A 14,764-nucleotide genomic window follows, 5' to 3' on the forward strand; every position below is an offset into this window, starting at 1 on the left:
AAAGAGCAGCCGTTGCCCAACCTGTGCTCTGGGGGGAATATATATTGAGGCAATACAAAGCTCTTTACCTTGTATTGTCATTTGACATGCGACAACTTCGATGCCTGGAATCGAGGGGAGGTTAATACGATAGAAAGAATAGCACTTTTTAATCCCTAAAAGTACTCCTCCATATGGGGTGTCTCGATCAAGGCGAATAATATTAAAATCATGGAAGTTGAGATCAATATTTGAAGTAAGCCAAGTTTCACAAAGGGAAAATGCATCGCATTTGTTTTTATTTATCAAAACTTTAAACGAATCAATTTTTGGTAAAATACTTCTACAATTCCACTGTAAGACAGAGATAGAATCCTTCATATACGCAGTTGAATTAGGCATCGAAGGATACAATCGCTGCAAGGAGAGGCCATTGGGCAGTCAACTGCTTCAAAAATGATCTAACTGTTGGGAGGAATGCTGTAAGAAAAATTTAAATTGGATCGGGTACATTGAAAGTTTCAAAATCCAGTCCACAATGTCAGAAAATTTCACTAATCCAGAGTTTGTTTCATCAACTGGGAGTGTAAAAGGAGCAACTGGGGTTTTAGATGTTCCTGGCAGTGCTGGGAACTCCTTCTGGGACTTTAAATTTGCCAGCCCAGGAGGAGTTTGCTTCGGTTTTTCCGCAGCACTGTTTGGTTTGTTTGTAACTTTCATTTCACTTTGAGAAATCTTAGGACCTTTTCTGGGAAGTTTAGGAGAGGAAATATTTTTCCTCTTTCTAGACTCCCCAGGATTGGCGTAAGATGCTCCCGCTGGTGAATCGTCAGAATCGGTTTCCTCAGAGGGCAACAGATCGAAGGGGTTCGAAGTAACGGGAGAAGTGGTAACGGTCTTCTTCAGCATGTCAGCGTAGGAACGCTTTGAACGCTCTTTGAGAGACCGTTTTATTTTATCCCTGCGCTGCATGTACACCGCACATGTCGAGAGCTCATGCAGATTTTCTCCGCAGTGGATACACTTTTCAGCGTTAACACTGCAAGAATCTTCCGCATGAGACTCCCCACACTTGCCACAACGTGCCTTATTGCAGCAGTAGGCGGCTGTATGGCCTAACTGCTTGCAATTCAGGCAGTTCATGACGCGGGGCACGTAGAGCCTCACAGGGAGACGAACCCGGTGGATCGAGACGTGGCTTGGTAGTGCAGACCCGGCGAACGTAACTCGAAACGAGTCTGACGGAGTGTATACTGTTTTGCCACCGATGATCGATGCTGACCGCAATTGCTTGCAGTCGAGCACCTTTACTTCGGGACACGTTTTGTTCTTAAAGCACCCTTTGGCACTTTGCAGTATACACTCGACGGACAGACTCGAATCGGTTATGACACCGTCGATCTCCACGTCTCGTGCGGGTATGTAAACGCGATACTCGCGTGTGAAGAGCTCAGAGCAAGCTATATCGTTGGCCTCTTTCAGGTTACCGACCACGACACGGAGCTTGTTAGGCCGGACCTTGGAAATTTCGGTCACGCCCTTGTACTCCTTCGTCAGGTCTTTAGAAATCTGCAAGAGGTTCAACTTTTTCGATTTCGGTCCTGCCTTTGGCCGAAAATAAACAGTATAGCTGCCCTGGGCTCCGTCTGGGTAAAGCCTGGGGCGAGGGGGGACTGAAGAATGAACAGGGGAGGGGGTAACAGAAGGGTCAGGGTCAGAGGGGTTCGGGGATGGTGGCGCGGGAGGCGAGGGATCTACATCCATCGCGCTATGTTTAGCGCACTAGCGCTGACAAGAACACGTACCTTTTTATTTCTCCCTTCCAGTAAGGTTGGTTGTCCGATCGTTCGAAGTAGCAGCCGTTACAGCCAGCAGCACCAATACAGCAGCACCAAACAGCCACCAGCAGCGAGCCAGGTGTGAGATCACTCCACACAGCGATACGACTCGCTGACACTGATGGCTTCTTCTTTTTCCTCGTTTGTGTCTCGTCCACTGCTGTAGCACAATCCAGCCAGCAGCCAAATCGGCTTACGCACCAGCTGGCAGTCACGATGCGAAACAGTTGCACAAAGGAACGACCTTGAACCCGGATTTATTTCACTCGACCAGGCAAACAATGCCAACACTTGTTCACACGTCTTTTGTTTTATACTCTATCGGACCGATCACCAAACACGTCCAGTACTGATGCGTGTTCGGCACAGAATGATTCAAACATTTATCGTATCATGAGATTTCATGATTGAACAGAATCGCGTCTATAAAAGCAGTTGTTTAGTATATCTTTGACTTTTGAACTGTTTCAAGCAAAGCCTTGGTGCTACATTCCGTATCGGAGCTCGACCTTCTGTTCATTATACACAGACTTCGCAGCCAACTCTTAAGTGTACAGGACAATGGCGGGGCTAGCAATACTATCCTACTGACACTAACAGTTTCTCCCGAGTTGAGACTCGAACCTACGACGACTAGCTTGTTAGGCTAGCATCGTACCTCGAGACCAGCTGGGAGATTTGAACTGTATACTCAACACAATAATAATCGCGATGTAGTAATTTTTTATTGAGGCCTCATTCTTACAGAATCGGTGCAATGAGAACAGGCAACATAGCCATAAAATCGATGAAAAACACCTTAATACAAACCTTAAGGTGAAACGGGATTGTGGTCTTTTCCTATACAATTTTGAGGTTAGAGTTCTTTTTACTTTTGTAGTTTGAGCGTAAAAAATTCGGCTTCCACTAAATAAACAGCACTCAAATTGCTACTTCAGGCATGCAACAGTTGTGAAAACAATTGATCAAAGTTTCATGTAAAAAATTAGATTGCAAAATTCGAGTTGATCGCGACCACGTCCCGTTTCACCTTAATTAGTATTCCCCGTTTAGACTACGTAGTGAACCGAGGGATTCGTAGGTACTATGGGAGCATCCATATTGAACTGTTATTCTGTCAGCTGTGTCACGAAACGGAAATGATTTCGCAGAAATCATATTCCAATCATACCAAAAACTTGATTCGCAGCAGTTCACAATACGACCAACTGAGGAAATGCCGATCGAGACTTCCCTCAACCCTTCAATTTTTCAGGATTACTTTATGCAAATGACCTCGGCTACGCTTTGAATAGTCTATATAGAAGGTCCAATTCGGCACAACTTTTTCCAATATTTCGGCCTTTGTTCCATCAGTATCCCGGGAAACCCGTGCTAGGTTGTTTTACAAGGCCTTAATAGTGTTGGGTTTGCCCACGTAGACCACAGATTTTACATATAGTTCCAAAAAAAGTCTAGTGGCGTAAAATCGCATGATCTTGGAGGCCAACTTTTAGGGCCAGAATGAGAGATATATTAGTCATCAAATTCATTCCTCAAAATGTCCACTATTTCGCGCGCTGGAATAGGTCATTTGACATCATTTCTTGCACAAGTTGAATTTTGTAAGCTTTAAAACCGACACGCAAAATTTCCAGGTGATGAAGTACCACATCTAATTGTGATTTCACTGGGTTATGATTGTATTTGACTAGTCCTTAAAATAAAATTTTGAGTATTGTAGCAACAACTGTTAACAAGTCAAAAACTATTTCATTTTCAGCCCAAGTGAAACCTCGAACCTCGGTAGGATCACACGCTCTGCCAACACCGGACGACATAATCGGGCAGCTGCAGCGCTTGATACCGGTGCACGCAAATCATCCGCACGTTACCGCCATGCTGCCTGCCTGGGGACAGCTCCTGGCCTACGATCTGGTACAGATCCTTTCACCACATTCAAGTTTCCACTGCTGTCGAAACGACACTTCCGCTGCTACCGATGAGATTATCCAGTGCTACGTTCGGGCCGGCTCGGACTGCAAAGAGTACAAACGATCGGTGCCGTCCCATGATCCCGGATCCTGTCGGTTTGATTACCGCAATCAGATGAACGCCGCCTCTGGTTTTCTAGATGGATCCGGATTGTACGGAACGACGGAGAAGGAAATCCTTGCGTTGCGAACCTTTTCAACTGGAAAAGTTGATATTAAAGCCTGCCTGCGATGTAACGAACCGGGAGCGATCGGAGCTTTGCATACCGTTTTGCTGAAAGAGCACAATAGAGTTGCTGAGGAACTGTCCAGACTGAATGATGAGTGGAGTGATACCACACTATTCTACGAGGCTCGTCGCGCTGTGATCGCGGAAATACAGCACATCACCTATAATGAGTTCCTGCCGATCGTGCTGGGAAGCGAAATTGCAAGCAGCTCTGATTTAAGGTATGTCATTCTACAGTGAAGAAATACTAGAAGCTCGAACATGGTTGTTTTTTACAGACTTGTTGGAGGTAAACACTACAACGGATATTCATCGGCTAACCGTGGTGGAGTATTCAATGAAATTGCAGTAGGAGCTATTCCCGCTTTTTTGACAATGTTGCCACCGGATATGTATAATGAATCAGCTTCTGCCGAAATTCTGATCTCCAGTCCGGCAATGCAGCAAACCTTTGTGCCGGATCACGCCACCTTCAACGACGAGTGGACACCTATTGCCTTAGCTATTCAACGTGGTCGTGATCATGGCATCCCGTCCTATCATAAGGCTCTGAACTTGTGTGAAAAACGCTTCGGCATTCCGTACGGTTCTAAGCTGACTTTCGATGATATGGAGTACTTTGGACTGTCGCCTGCCAAAAGGAAGTCCCTGGAAAATATTTACCAGTAAGAATAATTTGAACTAAAGCTGAATCTGAACTAATTTCATATATGAACTTACAGAGATGCGGAAGATATTGATTTACTGATCGGTGGTCTTTCGGAAACCGCAACTCTGGGTACAGTTTTTGGACCTACGATCACCTGCTTGCTAGCAATTCAGTTCGCAAATCTACGCAGTAGCGATCGGTTCTGGTATGAAAATGACCTTCCACCATCGTCGCTTAATTTGCCTCAATTGCAAGCCATCCGCCGAGTTACGCTCTCCGGATTACTCTGCGAAGCCAAGGGAGTAACGAAAGCTCAACCGAAGGCTTTCATTCGAGAGGATCCGTACCTGAATGCGCGCCTGAACTGCGATCAACTTTCCGGACTGGAAACCACCGCATGGCGTACCGAAACGGTCGAAGATGTCGAAGAGATCATAACTGAACGCACGCCAACACATCCCGAGGTGGCTGAACTGGATGCTGACGTTATTAAGGACGCCATCAATAAGGCAAAAGATCGACTGAATGAGCGCAAACGTTTCGAGTATGAGGCTTGGAAGAATTGTAAGTATTATCTTTGAAAAAAGGAATGAAGTAAACTAAACAATTTTTTAACAGTGGGTGGAGTTGATGCGAAGTCTCCTGCTGGAACTGCTGCTTCCTTCAGTAAGGCCAATAGGAACGCACTAATCATTGCAAACACTTCACTTCTGTACGAACTGGCTTCCAATGAAATCCTAGGAACGTTGCACTCGTGAGTATTACTACAGCAAAAAGTAGCGCGATTTTTTCTCAACGCAAGTTCTTTTCAGGATTCGACGCCGTAAACGGCAAGTTTTCGACAACAATCTAGGAGCTTTCGGAGGTGATGACTTCAACAGTGCTTTGCAGAATATAGATGTCAACCAGTTTATCACGGGTTCAATCTCCCCTATCAATCTTGAACCACAGTGTGAAAACCTAGAGGCCCCATGCGATACGTCGACTCCATTCCGCACGCTTACTGGCCACTGCAATAATCTGAGAAGCCCCGAACTGGGACAGTCACTAACTGTATTCGCCCGTTTGCTGCCACCTGTCTACGATGATGGAATTTCCCAGCCCCGTAGTATCTCCGTTTCTGGTAGTCCGTTGCCGAATCCGCGATCAATTTCTGCACTTATTCATCCGGATATATCGAACCTGCACACTCGGTATTCGTTGATTGTTATGCAGTACGCTCAGTTTTTGGATCACGATCTCACGATGACGCCTATCCACAAGGGCTTCCACGAGTCAATCCCCAGCTGTCGATCGTGTGATTCACCTCGAACGGTTCACCCTGAATGCAATCCTTTCCCCGTGCCACCGAGGGATCATTACTATCCGGAGCTGAACGTAACCAGTGGTGAACGACTGTGCTTCCCGTTCATGCGTTCGCTGCCAGGCCAACAAACGCTGGGACCCCGAGAACAGATCAACCAAAACACTGCTTTCTTAGATGCATCGCAGGTTTATGGCGAAAATGGTTGCGTTGCCAAAGGCTTACGTGGATTTTCCGGTCGTCTTAACTCTACCATCCATCCAATCCGGGGCAAAGAAATGCTACCGCAGACACCCATCCATCCGGAGTGCAAATCAGCTAGTGGTTATTGTTTCGCTGCTGGTGATGGACGAGCCTCCGAACAGCCCGGACTTACCGTCATGCATACACTTTTCTTGCGAGAACACAACCGAATCGTCGAAGGACTTCGTGGTGTCAACCCACACTGGAATGGAGACCAACTTTACGAACACGCCCGTCGTATTGTAATTGCCCAAAATCAACACATCAGCTACAATGAGTTCTTACCTAGAATTCTCAGCTGGAATGCTGTCAATCTGTACGGCCTCAAACTGCTGCCACAAGGTTACTACAAAGACTACAATCCAACATGTAACCCAGCGATTGTTACCGAATTCGCTGCAGCGGCATTCCGTATTGGTCACTCACTGCTGAGACCACACATTCCACGTCTAAGTCCTCAGCATCAACCAATCGATCCTCCGATTCTACTGCGTGATGGCTTTTTCAAAATGGATATCTTCGTTCAACAACCTGGTCTGATAGACGAAATCGCTCGTGGTCTTGTGGCTACACCCATGGAAACCCTGGATCAATTCATCACAGGAGAAGTAACTAACCACCTATTCGAGGATCGTCGTATTCCGTTCTCCGGAATCGATCTGGTGGCGCTGAATATTCAGCGAGCTCGCGATCACGGAATTCCTTCGTACAATAACTACCGTGCACTTTGCAATCTGAAGAGAGCCCAAAACTGGGAAGATCTAAGCCGTGAAATGCCCCCGGAGGTGATTTCTCGGTTGAAGCGTATGTACAGCAGCGTTGACGATATCGATCTTTTCCCCGGCGGTATGTCCGAACGTCCCCTGCAGGGTGGTCTGGTTGGACCAACCTTCGCTTGCATCATTGCTATCCAGTTCCGACAGCTGCGCAAATGCGATCGCTATTGGTGAGATTTTTACAGCTGATTTAAGTGATGATTGTGTTAATCAATATGGTTAAATTTTGTAGGTATGAGAACGACGATCCAGTTGTTAAATTCACCGAAGCACAACTGGCCGAAATTCGAAAAACAACTTTGTCCCGAATCATCTGTGAAAATCTGGATATTCAGGGTGATATGCAGCGTGCTGCTTTTGATCTACCCAGTAATTTCCTGTAAATACTTAAGTTGCAGATTCGAGACAATTTGTATGATCTTTGTTGTAATTTTTCAGCAACCCACGTGTACCATGCAGCTCAATGCAGCAAATAGATCTCAGTGCTTGGCGCGAAAATGTGGTCCAGGGATGTCACATTGGAGGAAAGCACATCAACGTTGGTGATTCGGCCTTCCCTTCGCCCTGCACGAGTTGTATCTGTACAAATGAGGGGGTAAGTCACGACCCCTGCCCATGTCCTAACATAACTCATCATTGCCCTTTCCTCTTTTATACAGCCACAATGCGCCTCGTTGCGTATCACTGACTGCGCTCAGTTGGCCCGCGAATGGCCCCGTGATGTGATTCTTAGAGACGACGTGTGCAGCGCCCAGTGCGGGCTGGTGCTCCAGAACGGCGGAAACGCCCAGGCACGCCAGATTCCCATTAATCTGCGCCCGCCACCACAACGAGTATCCCGTTCTCGGGTTGTCCAACAGCAGGCAGCAATAGCGGTTGGCTTCCAAGGTTTCCAGTTTCCCGATCTGACGCAGTTCATCGGTTAGAAATTATCCAGCAAACGTAACCTTACAATTATTATAATTATTATGTACATATTGAGCGGCCATATTACTACTTTCTTCGTACCAATTTAGAAGAACAAAATTTTTGCGCTAGGAAGTTTTTTTCTGATTCTTCAACTGCCCTTAGGATGATTCTTTCAATTATTTTACCTATTACTCTAGACGTTACAATCGTTGCAGTGATCTATATTTATTGTAAATATTAGGATGTAATTCAACCAAGGAAAAAAAACATACTTGCTTTCGTAGTTGTTTAATGTAATGTCTGTTCCAACTTTTTGCGGTAAAAAAACTACACTACACAAGCGGTTGTAAACTATTTTAAGCTACGTTTCTGTTTTTTGGTGAATACCAACCAGATCGAATTATTTTACTCACTGTGCAAATAACGACGTAAGTTAAACGATATGTATGAATATGAAAAAAAACGAAAAGTTCGCTATATAAATAGATATACGTGGAATTGCAGCGTATCTGCAGACGTCAAATTTTCAGGATGAAAATTGATTGCACCTGAAAATGATAAATGATCGATATACGACAAGTCCAGCTTTTTACTGAGCATGGATAAGAACGGAACAGTTTTAAATAAAATGAATTATAAATTAAGATACAGTTTCTGATTGAATTTGAATCCGAAAGCGTGAATGTTTTCGATTTTTTACATCCCGTATGCTTACAATCTGTAAGATAACTATTAATAACAATACTTCAAAGTGAGGTAAAAGCCTTTATTTAAAGCTCAAGTCATTTAGACTGTGTGCAGTGCTCTCAAATATTGCCATAAGCGTTATACTATCGTTCGGCATGATCGTAGTAAGAGTCATGGCGGAAATACGGGTCGGAAGCTGCATTTGAAAGTATTGGGAACGATTAGAACTATAGTACCCAAAACCGGGCCAGATTCTCACGAAATATGAAGAATGCATTCTCATGGACGACGAAATGCACGTGAAAATAGCCTATGAGCAGCTCCTCGGACAAAAGTTCCATAGAAACACTGGCCGAGGTGATGTCCCTACTAACCCTACCAAACAGTCCCAAGCCTTGGTGTGGTTTTTGTTGTACCTAAGAGTCGTCCTCATTCAACTCGGTCCATGGCTGCAGTTCGCCAGCTCTGCAGTGTGCGTCTGGACCCCGTAGGTCGTCTTCCAGCTGATCGATACACCTTGCCTGCTGTGCACCTCTCCGTCTCGTCCCTGACGGATTGGTCTCAAGAATCATCTTTACCGGGCTGTCGTCCGACATCCTTACGACATGCTCAGACCACCACAACCTGCCAATCTTGGCGGTGTAAACGATAGATGGCTCCTCAAGCAGCTCTTGCAGTTCGACGTTCATTCGCCTTCTTCACACTCCGTTCTCCATCTGCAGTCCACCGAAGATGGTACGCAACACCTTCCGCTCAAAGACCGCAAGGGCGCGTTGATCCTCCACAAGCATAGTCCATGTCTCATGCCCGTGGAGGACTACCGGTCAGATCAACGTCTTGTAGATGGTTAACTTGGTGCAGCGACAGATTCTACTCGATCGGAGCGTCCTCCGGAGACCAAAGTATGCACGATTTCCTGCCATAATGCGCCGTTGAATTTCTCTGCTGGTATCGTTGTCGGCAGTTACCAGTGAGCCTAGTCGACCACCTCGATTTCATCACCACCAATTTTAACTCGAGGTGGGAGATTAGCACTGTCGTCTCGTGAACCCCTTCTTTCATGTACTTCGTCTTTGATGCATTGATGACCAGTCCAATCCGTTTGGCTTCAGCCTTTAGTCCGATGTACGTATCCGCCATCAATACAAGTCACAATGTCAATTGAACCGACTTTTGGAATATCGTGCCACTCGTGTTAATCCCCGCTCTTCTAATGACACCTTCCAGGGCAATGTTAAACAGCTGGCACGAGAGACCATCACCTTGCCTTAAACCTCTTCGGGTTTCGAAGGGGCTCAAGAGTGCCCCCGATACTCGAACTACACACATCACTCGATCCATCGTCGCTTTGACCAACCGCGTCAGTTTGTCCGGAAATCCGCAGTCGTGCATTATTTGCCATAGCGGGTCTCGATCGATTGTGTCGTATGCCGATTTAACCGATGTACAAATGATGTGTGGGCACGTTATATTCGCGGCATTTCTGCATAACCTGCCGAACCGCGAATATCTGATCCGGGGTAGCATGGGCATCCATGAATCCCGCCTGGTAGTGCACCACGGACTGCTTCGCAAATGGTGATAGTCGACGGCAGAGTATTTGGGAGAGTACCTTGTAGGCGGCGTTCAGTAGAGTAATTGCCCGGTAATTGCAGTATTCCAGCTTGTCGCCCTTTTTGTAGATGGGACACACAATACCTTCCATCCACTCCTCCGGTACTCGTACTTCCTCAGAAATCTTGACAACGACTCAGTGCACGGCTATAACCAGTGTTTCTCCACCGTATTTCAAAAGCTCGCTGGGAAGTTGGTCAACTCCAGCAGCTTTATTGTTTTTCAGCCGGCCTATCTCTTCTTCCACCTCCGGGAAATCGGGTGCTGGTAGTATGTTGTCTTCTGCTCGTGCACCAAGATCAATTGCTAAACCCTCCTCGCGCTCTACTGCATCGCTTCAGATGCTCATCGATTTGCTGCTTTCACCTCGTCTGTAAGTAGGTTGCCGTCCAAGCTCCTGAACATATCGGCTTGCGGCACGTAGCTTTTACGGGAGCTGTTCAGCTTCTCGTAGAACTTCCGAGTGCCGTAAGCTTGGTACAGCTCTTCCATCGCTACGCGATCTCGGTCTTCTTGCTGGCGCTTCCTTCTTCGGAGGACTGAGTTTTGGCTGTTCCGTGCCTGTCGGTAACGTTCCACGTTCGCTCTCGTACGGTGTTGCAGCATTCTCGCCCGTGCTGCGTTGTTCTCCTCGACTAACTGTTTGCATTCGCCGTCAAACCGCAGTCATTTCTATGATTCGGAGCCTTTGTACCTAGTAGCGCTACAGCAGTGCTATCTATGGCGGATCAGATGCTCTTCCAGTCATCTTCAAGAATAGCTGCGCCATGCTGCTCTTCCGTGGGTAGCGCTGCCTCCAGCTACTACGCGTATTCCTTTTCAGCCTCGGCGTCCCGCAGTTGCTCGCATTTGGTCGCGCCATTCGACTTCGGCGAGTGTTATACACTGTCGATAGTTTTGAGTGTATGCACACAGCTACTAAGTATTGGTTCAAATCTATATTCGCACTGCAGTAAGTGCGAACGTTGATGTCGGAGAAGAACCTGCCGTCGATTAGAACGTGATCGATTTGATTCTCTGTCTGTTGGTTGGGTGAATTTTCTCCAGTTGGATTTGTGGATACCTTTGCAGGGGGAGAAGGTACTTCGGACTACCATACCACGGGAGGCCGCAAAGCTTACGCACCGATGGCCGTTGTCATTAAACACAGCGTGCGGGCTGTCTGGCCCGATAAACGATCTGTACATTGCCTCCCGTCCTACCTTAGCATTCATGTTCTCAGTGACGACTATCACGTCCCGTTATGGGCAGCTATCGTAGACCTGCTCCAGCTGCGTGTAAAACACTTCCTTCTCGTCATCGGGTCTTCCTTCATGTGGGCAGTGCACGTTGATGATGCTGTAGTTGAAGAACCGGCCCTTTATCCTCAACTTGCATATCCACACGTTGATCGGCTGCCACCCAATCACGCGTTGGTGCATCTTGCCCAGTACTATGAAGCCGGTTCCCAGCTCGCCGGTGGTGCCACAACTCTGGTAGAAAGAAGCCAGTCGGTTCTGTTCTGTCCAACAAAGTTCCTGCTACGACTTCGAAGTTGCGTGGATGTAGCTCGTCGTAGATATATAATCCTGTCGCACCCTAGAAAGCAGAGCGATTTACTGTTCCTGTCTCGCCGGAGGACCATCGTGTCAGCTCTGTTTAGAGTCCCACGCTGACACCAGGACGTTGATCAGCCGCTCCAAACATGAAGATCAGACGCTGTTTTGAGCCGCACCATCTTGGAGAACAGACACTCGGGTTGGCGAAGCATTCCCTCTACCGCCGGAGTATGGTTTACGCGCCAATGATCGCGTCGAGAAGCGTAGGATAATTCTTACTAGAAAGTTTGCATGCAAGCATGCGACAAAGTGCAAAAGTCAAGGCCATGCAATGACAAGTGTTTTTACTCTATCCTTTCTTACCTCATACAGCGTGCACAAGGGAATGTAGAATGAAAATAGATTCATGTGTATGATGTAGGAGAAAAACTGCAGTTGCCTAGGACGAATGTATACGCATGTGGGTAACTTGTATACCACTGTATATCAATACGCGCGCACAATTGCATAGATTGTTCTAAGGATAGGACCAAAATACGCACCCACAGCAAAGGGAATTCAGTAACTGCGAGAGGCTTAAAAGATCTCTGACTAGGCTATCTCATTCTTACTTATACTAAAAATCCCAAGAAATTTAAATACAATTTAGTCTTCTCTTGGAGCCGGTGTTGCGTTCATCTATCTTCAAATCATCCATTCTTGGCAATTCTGTCCAGTAAGTCTGCAGTTAATAAATCTTCAGATTTCAATGATTGCAAACGTTCTCAGTAAGAATCATAGATTCGCGCTGAAAGTTTAGGACTTCGTTCTCACTCGTTAATTCTCCTGCATGGAAGGTAAACGGATAATTGTCTCTAACATTCGTTCTCTGCGCGTTCCATAAGGAATAATCAAGAAGGCAGTAAGGGCAACTATTCTAATTAAAGGGCATCCACTAGTTGCGCAACTTCCGAGAGAACTCCCGTAGGTGCCGGCTCGAACTTACAAGACCATTCCTTCGAACGGTCGAGTAAGAGCGTCCAGTGCTTACACGGGTGTACGGAGAGAAGGCGAGCAATGAAGAGGTCTCATTATCTCGAAGTCTCATATGCAAGGAGCTTCATAGCTTTGCGGGTGATATCGAAATTATCGGTAATAACGTTTGCGTTAAAAAAATGGGCAAAAATTGACGATTTTTCAAGGGACGAACGCATGTAGCATCAATCATATTAGCCCATGAGTCATCAGGAAAAGTTTGATAGCTCTATCAGTCGAACTCTAACCGTGATGGCGAAAACAGTGAAACTACTCCGTTCAGGAGTGTGCGAGTTCAAAGAACGGCACCCCGTCGCGTCGAAAGAGGACATCGTGCGGCAGTTCTTGGACACCGGATACGCCCGTCCTGGCATCTACATCATCTTGGCACTATTGAACAACAACCAGAGCATTGCAAGGAAAGCCCGATTACGGACGGCCGACGACCCTGAGCGACAAGAAGCTCCAAAGGATGCTGAAGAGAAAGACCGAGGGAAAAGTGGCTACATCGCTGCGTGCGTTCGGCCAGGAGGTCGGTGCAACCGGCCAAACAGTGAAAAAGTACCTGGCGAACATGGACTGGACATACATGTTAGGAAGCAGCAATCCCGTTCACTAGTTTCGAAGCTGCAGTCAATGACGCAGCGGCAGCGCCTGAGTAAGATGGTCAAGTTGATTTTCCCGAAAAATCACGACGCGGCGGTGGTGAAGAACGACGAGAGCTGTCTCACCCTGGATAGCAACGACTGGCAAGGCACATCGTATTTTACCTTTCCCCATAGAGGAAGTGAGCACCGATGTGAAACTTATTTCACACACCAAGTTCCCCAAGAGAGTGCTACTGTTGCTGACAATCAGCGAGAACAGAATGTCAAAGCTCCTCCTTTTTCGCTCTGGGCTGGCCGTGAACGGGGAAATTTATTAAACGAAGAGCCTGGCGGAAGTTGCGTCATTCATCAAAAAATACAAAAGGCCGAAGACGCGATGTTTTGGCCGGATCTGACGTCGGCTCACTACTCAAAGCGATCGTTGGAGGAGATAGAGCGGCTGAATACCGATGTGGTACCCAAGTTGGCAAACCCGCCCAACGTCCCCAAGTTGCGTCCCATCGAAGATTTCTGCCCAAGTCTGAAGCGTAAGATCTACTTCAGCAATTTTGTCGCGAAAACTGAAAAGGCATTGATATATAAAACGACGAAAAAATTTAAAAACATGACAACACGCATGTTTTCGTCCGCCATGGCGAATATTCCGTTCAACTGCCGGAAAGCTCGCAAGGACGTAATTTTTTTACCAGGAAGCTAACAAGATTACCTTCTATTGAACATTTATCAAACTCAATTATCTGTTTTCGTTATTTTTTTATCACCAGCCGAAAAAAGTCCATTTTCAACGCATACGTTAACCGCAGAGCAGTGGAAGCGGCATTCGTGTCTTTCAAAAGGGAATCAGCGAGAATTTGACTCATCATCAGACCTACCTAAACAAAGTACACGGTGGGTGGTAGAAAGCGTGAAAGTTCTTCGAGCAAGCTGGACCTTCTTACGGTTTACATATCCAGCTGGGATTCCGCACAATGCATTTCCGCTTAAAATTCGCGCACTACAGGATAAACACGGGAGGTTACAGTGGGTAGGACAAGTGGTACGTATATCGGAGGAGCTCTGGGCGGACAACGACGAAACCGGATAAAACCCGGGTATTTATAAGGGAATTACGGAGCAAAGAAGAACTTAACTGTGTAATATGAACAACGCGTTTTTATTATGGTTAAACTCGTCCGTAGTATAGAGTAGTCAAAAGGACACTTCGTGAAAGTGTTGTTTCTCTGCAGGGGTGATTTCGCGTACAGACTGGTGGCATACAAAAATGGCGCAACACTCCTACTCGCGAATTTAACCCCGAATCTTTTCCTCGTTTGGTATGTTTACCAACCCCATCTTTGCAGCGAACTTCTTGATCTTGGTAGACCCCAGTGGCTTAGTCAAGATATCAGCTATCATAAACTCTGA

General features: G+C 46.5%; 1 protein-coding gene across 2 annotated transcripts in view; it reads left to right on the plus strand.

Moving 5' to 3' along the window:
• LOC129731820 (uncharacterized) overlaps positions 1-8,543 on the plus strand; it is a 98,282-nt gene extending 89,739 nt beyond the window's left edge. For both annotated transcript variants that reach the window (XM_055692143.1, XM_055692144.1), the window contains exons 4-11: positions 3,580-4,240; positions 4,298-4,684; positions 4,742-5,232; positions 5,287-5,422; positions 5,481-7,160; positions 7,223-7,369; positions 7,429-7,585; positions 7,650-8,543. In XM_055692143.1, coding sequence (XP_055548118.1) covers positions 3,580-4,240; positions 4,298-4,684; positions 4,742-5,232; positions 5,287-5,422; positions 5,481-7,160; positions 7,223-7,369; positions 7,429-7,585; positions 7,650-7,916 — 3,926 coding nt within the window. In that variant the 3' untranslated portion in view covers positions 7,917-8,543. The remainder of the gene's footprint in view (positions 1-3,579; positions 4,241-4,297; positions 4,685-4,741; positions 5,233-5,286; positions 5,423-5,480; positions 7,161-7,222; positions 7,370-7,428; positions 7,586-7,649) is intronic.
• Positions 8,544-14,764: the final 6,221 nt, after the last annotated feature.

Source organism: Wyeomyia smithii, chromosome 3 (genome assembly GCF_029784165.1).
Source record: "Wyeomyia smithii strain HCP4-BCI-WySm-NY-G18 chromosome 3, ASM2978416v1, whole genome shotgun sequence".
In the NCBI taxonomy this organism is placed as follows: Eukaryota; Metazoa; Arthropoda; class Insecta; order Diptera; family Culicidae; genus Wyeomyia; species Wyeomyia smithii.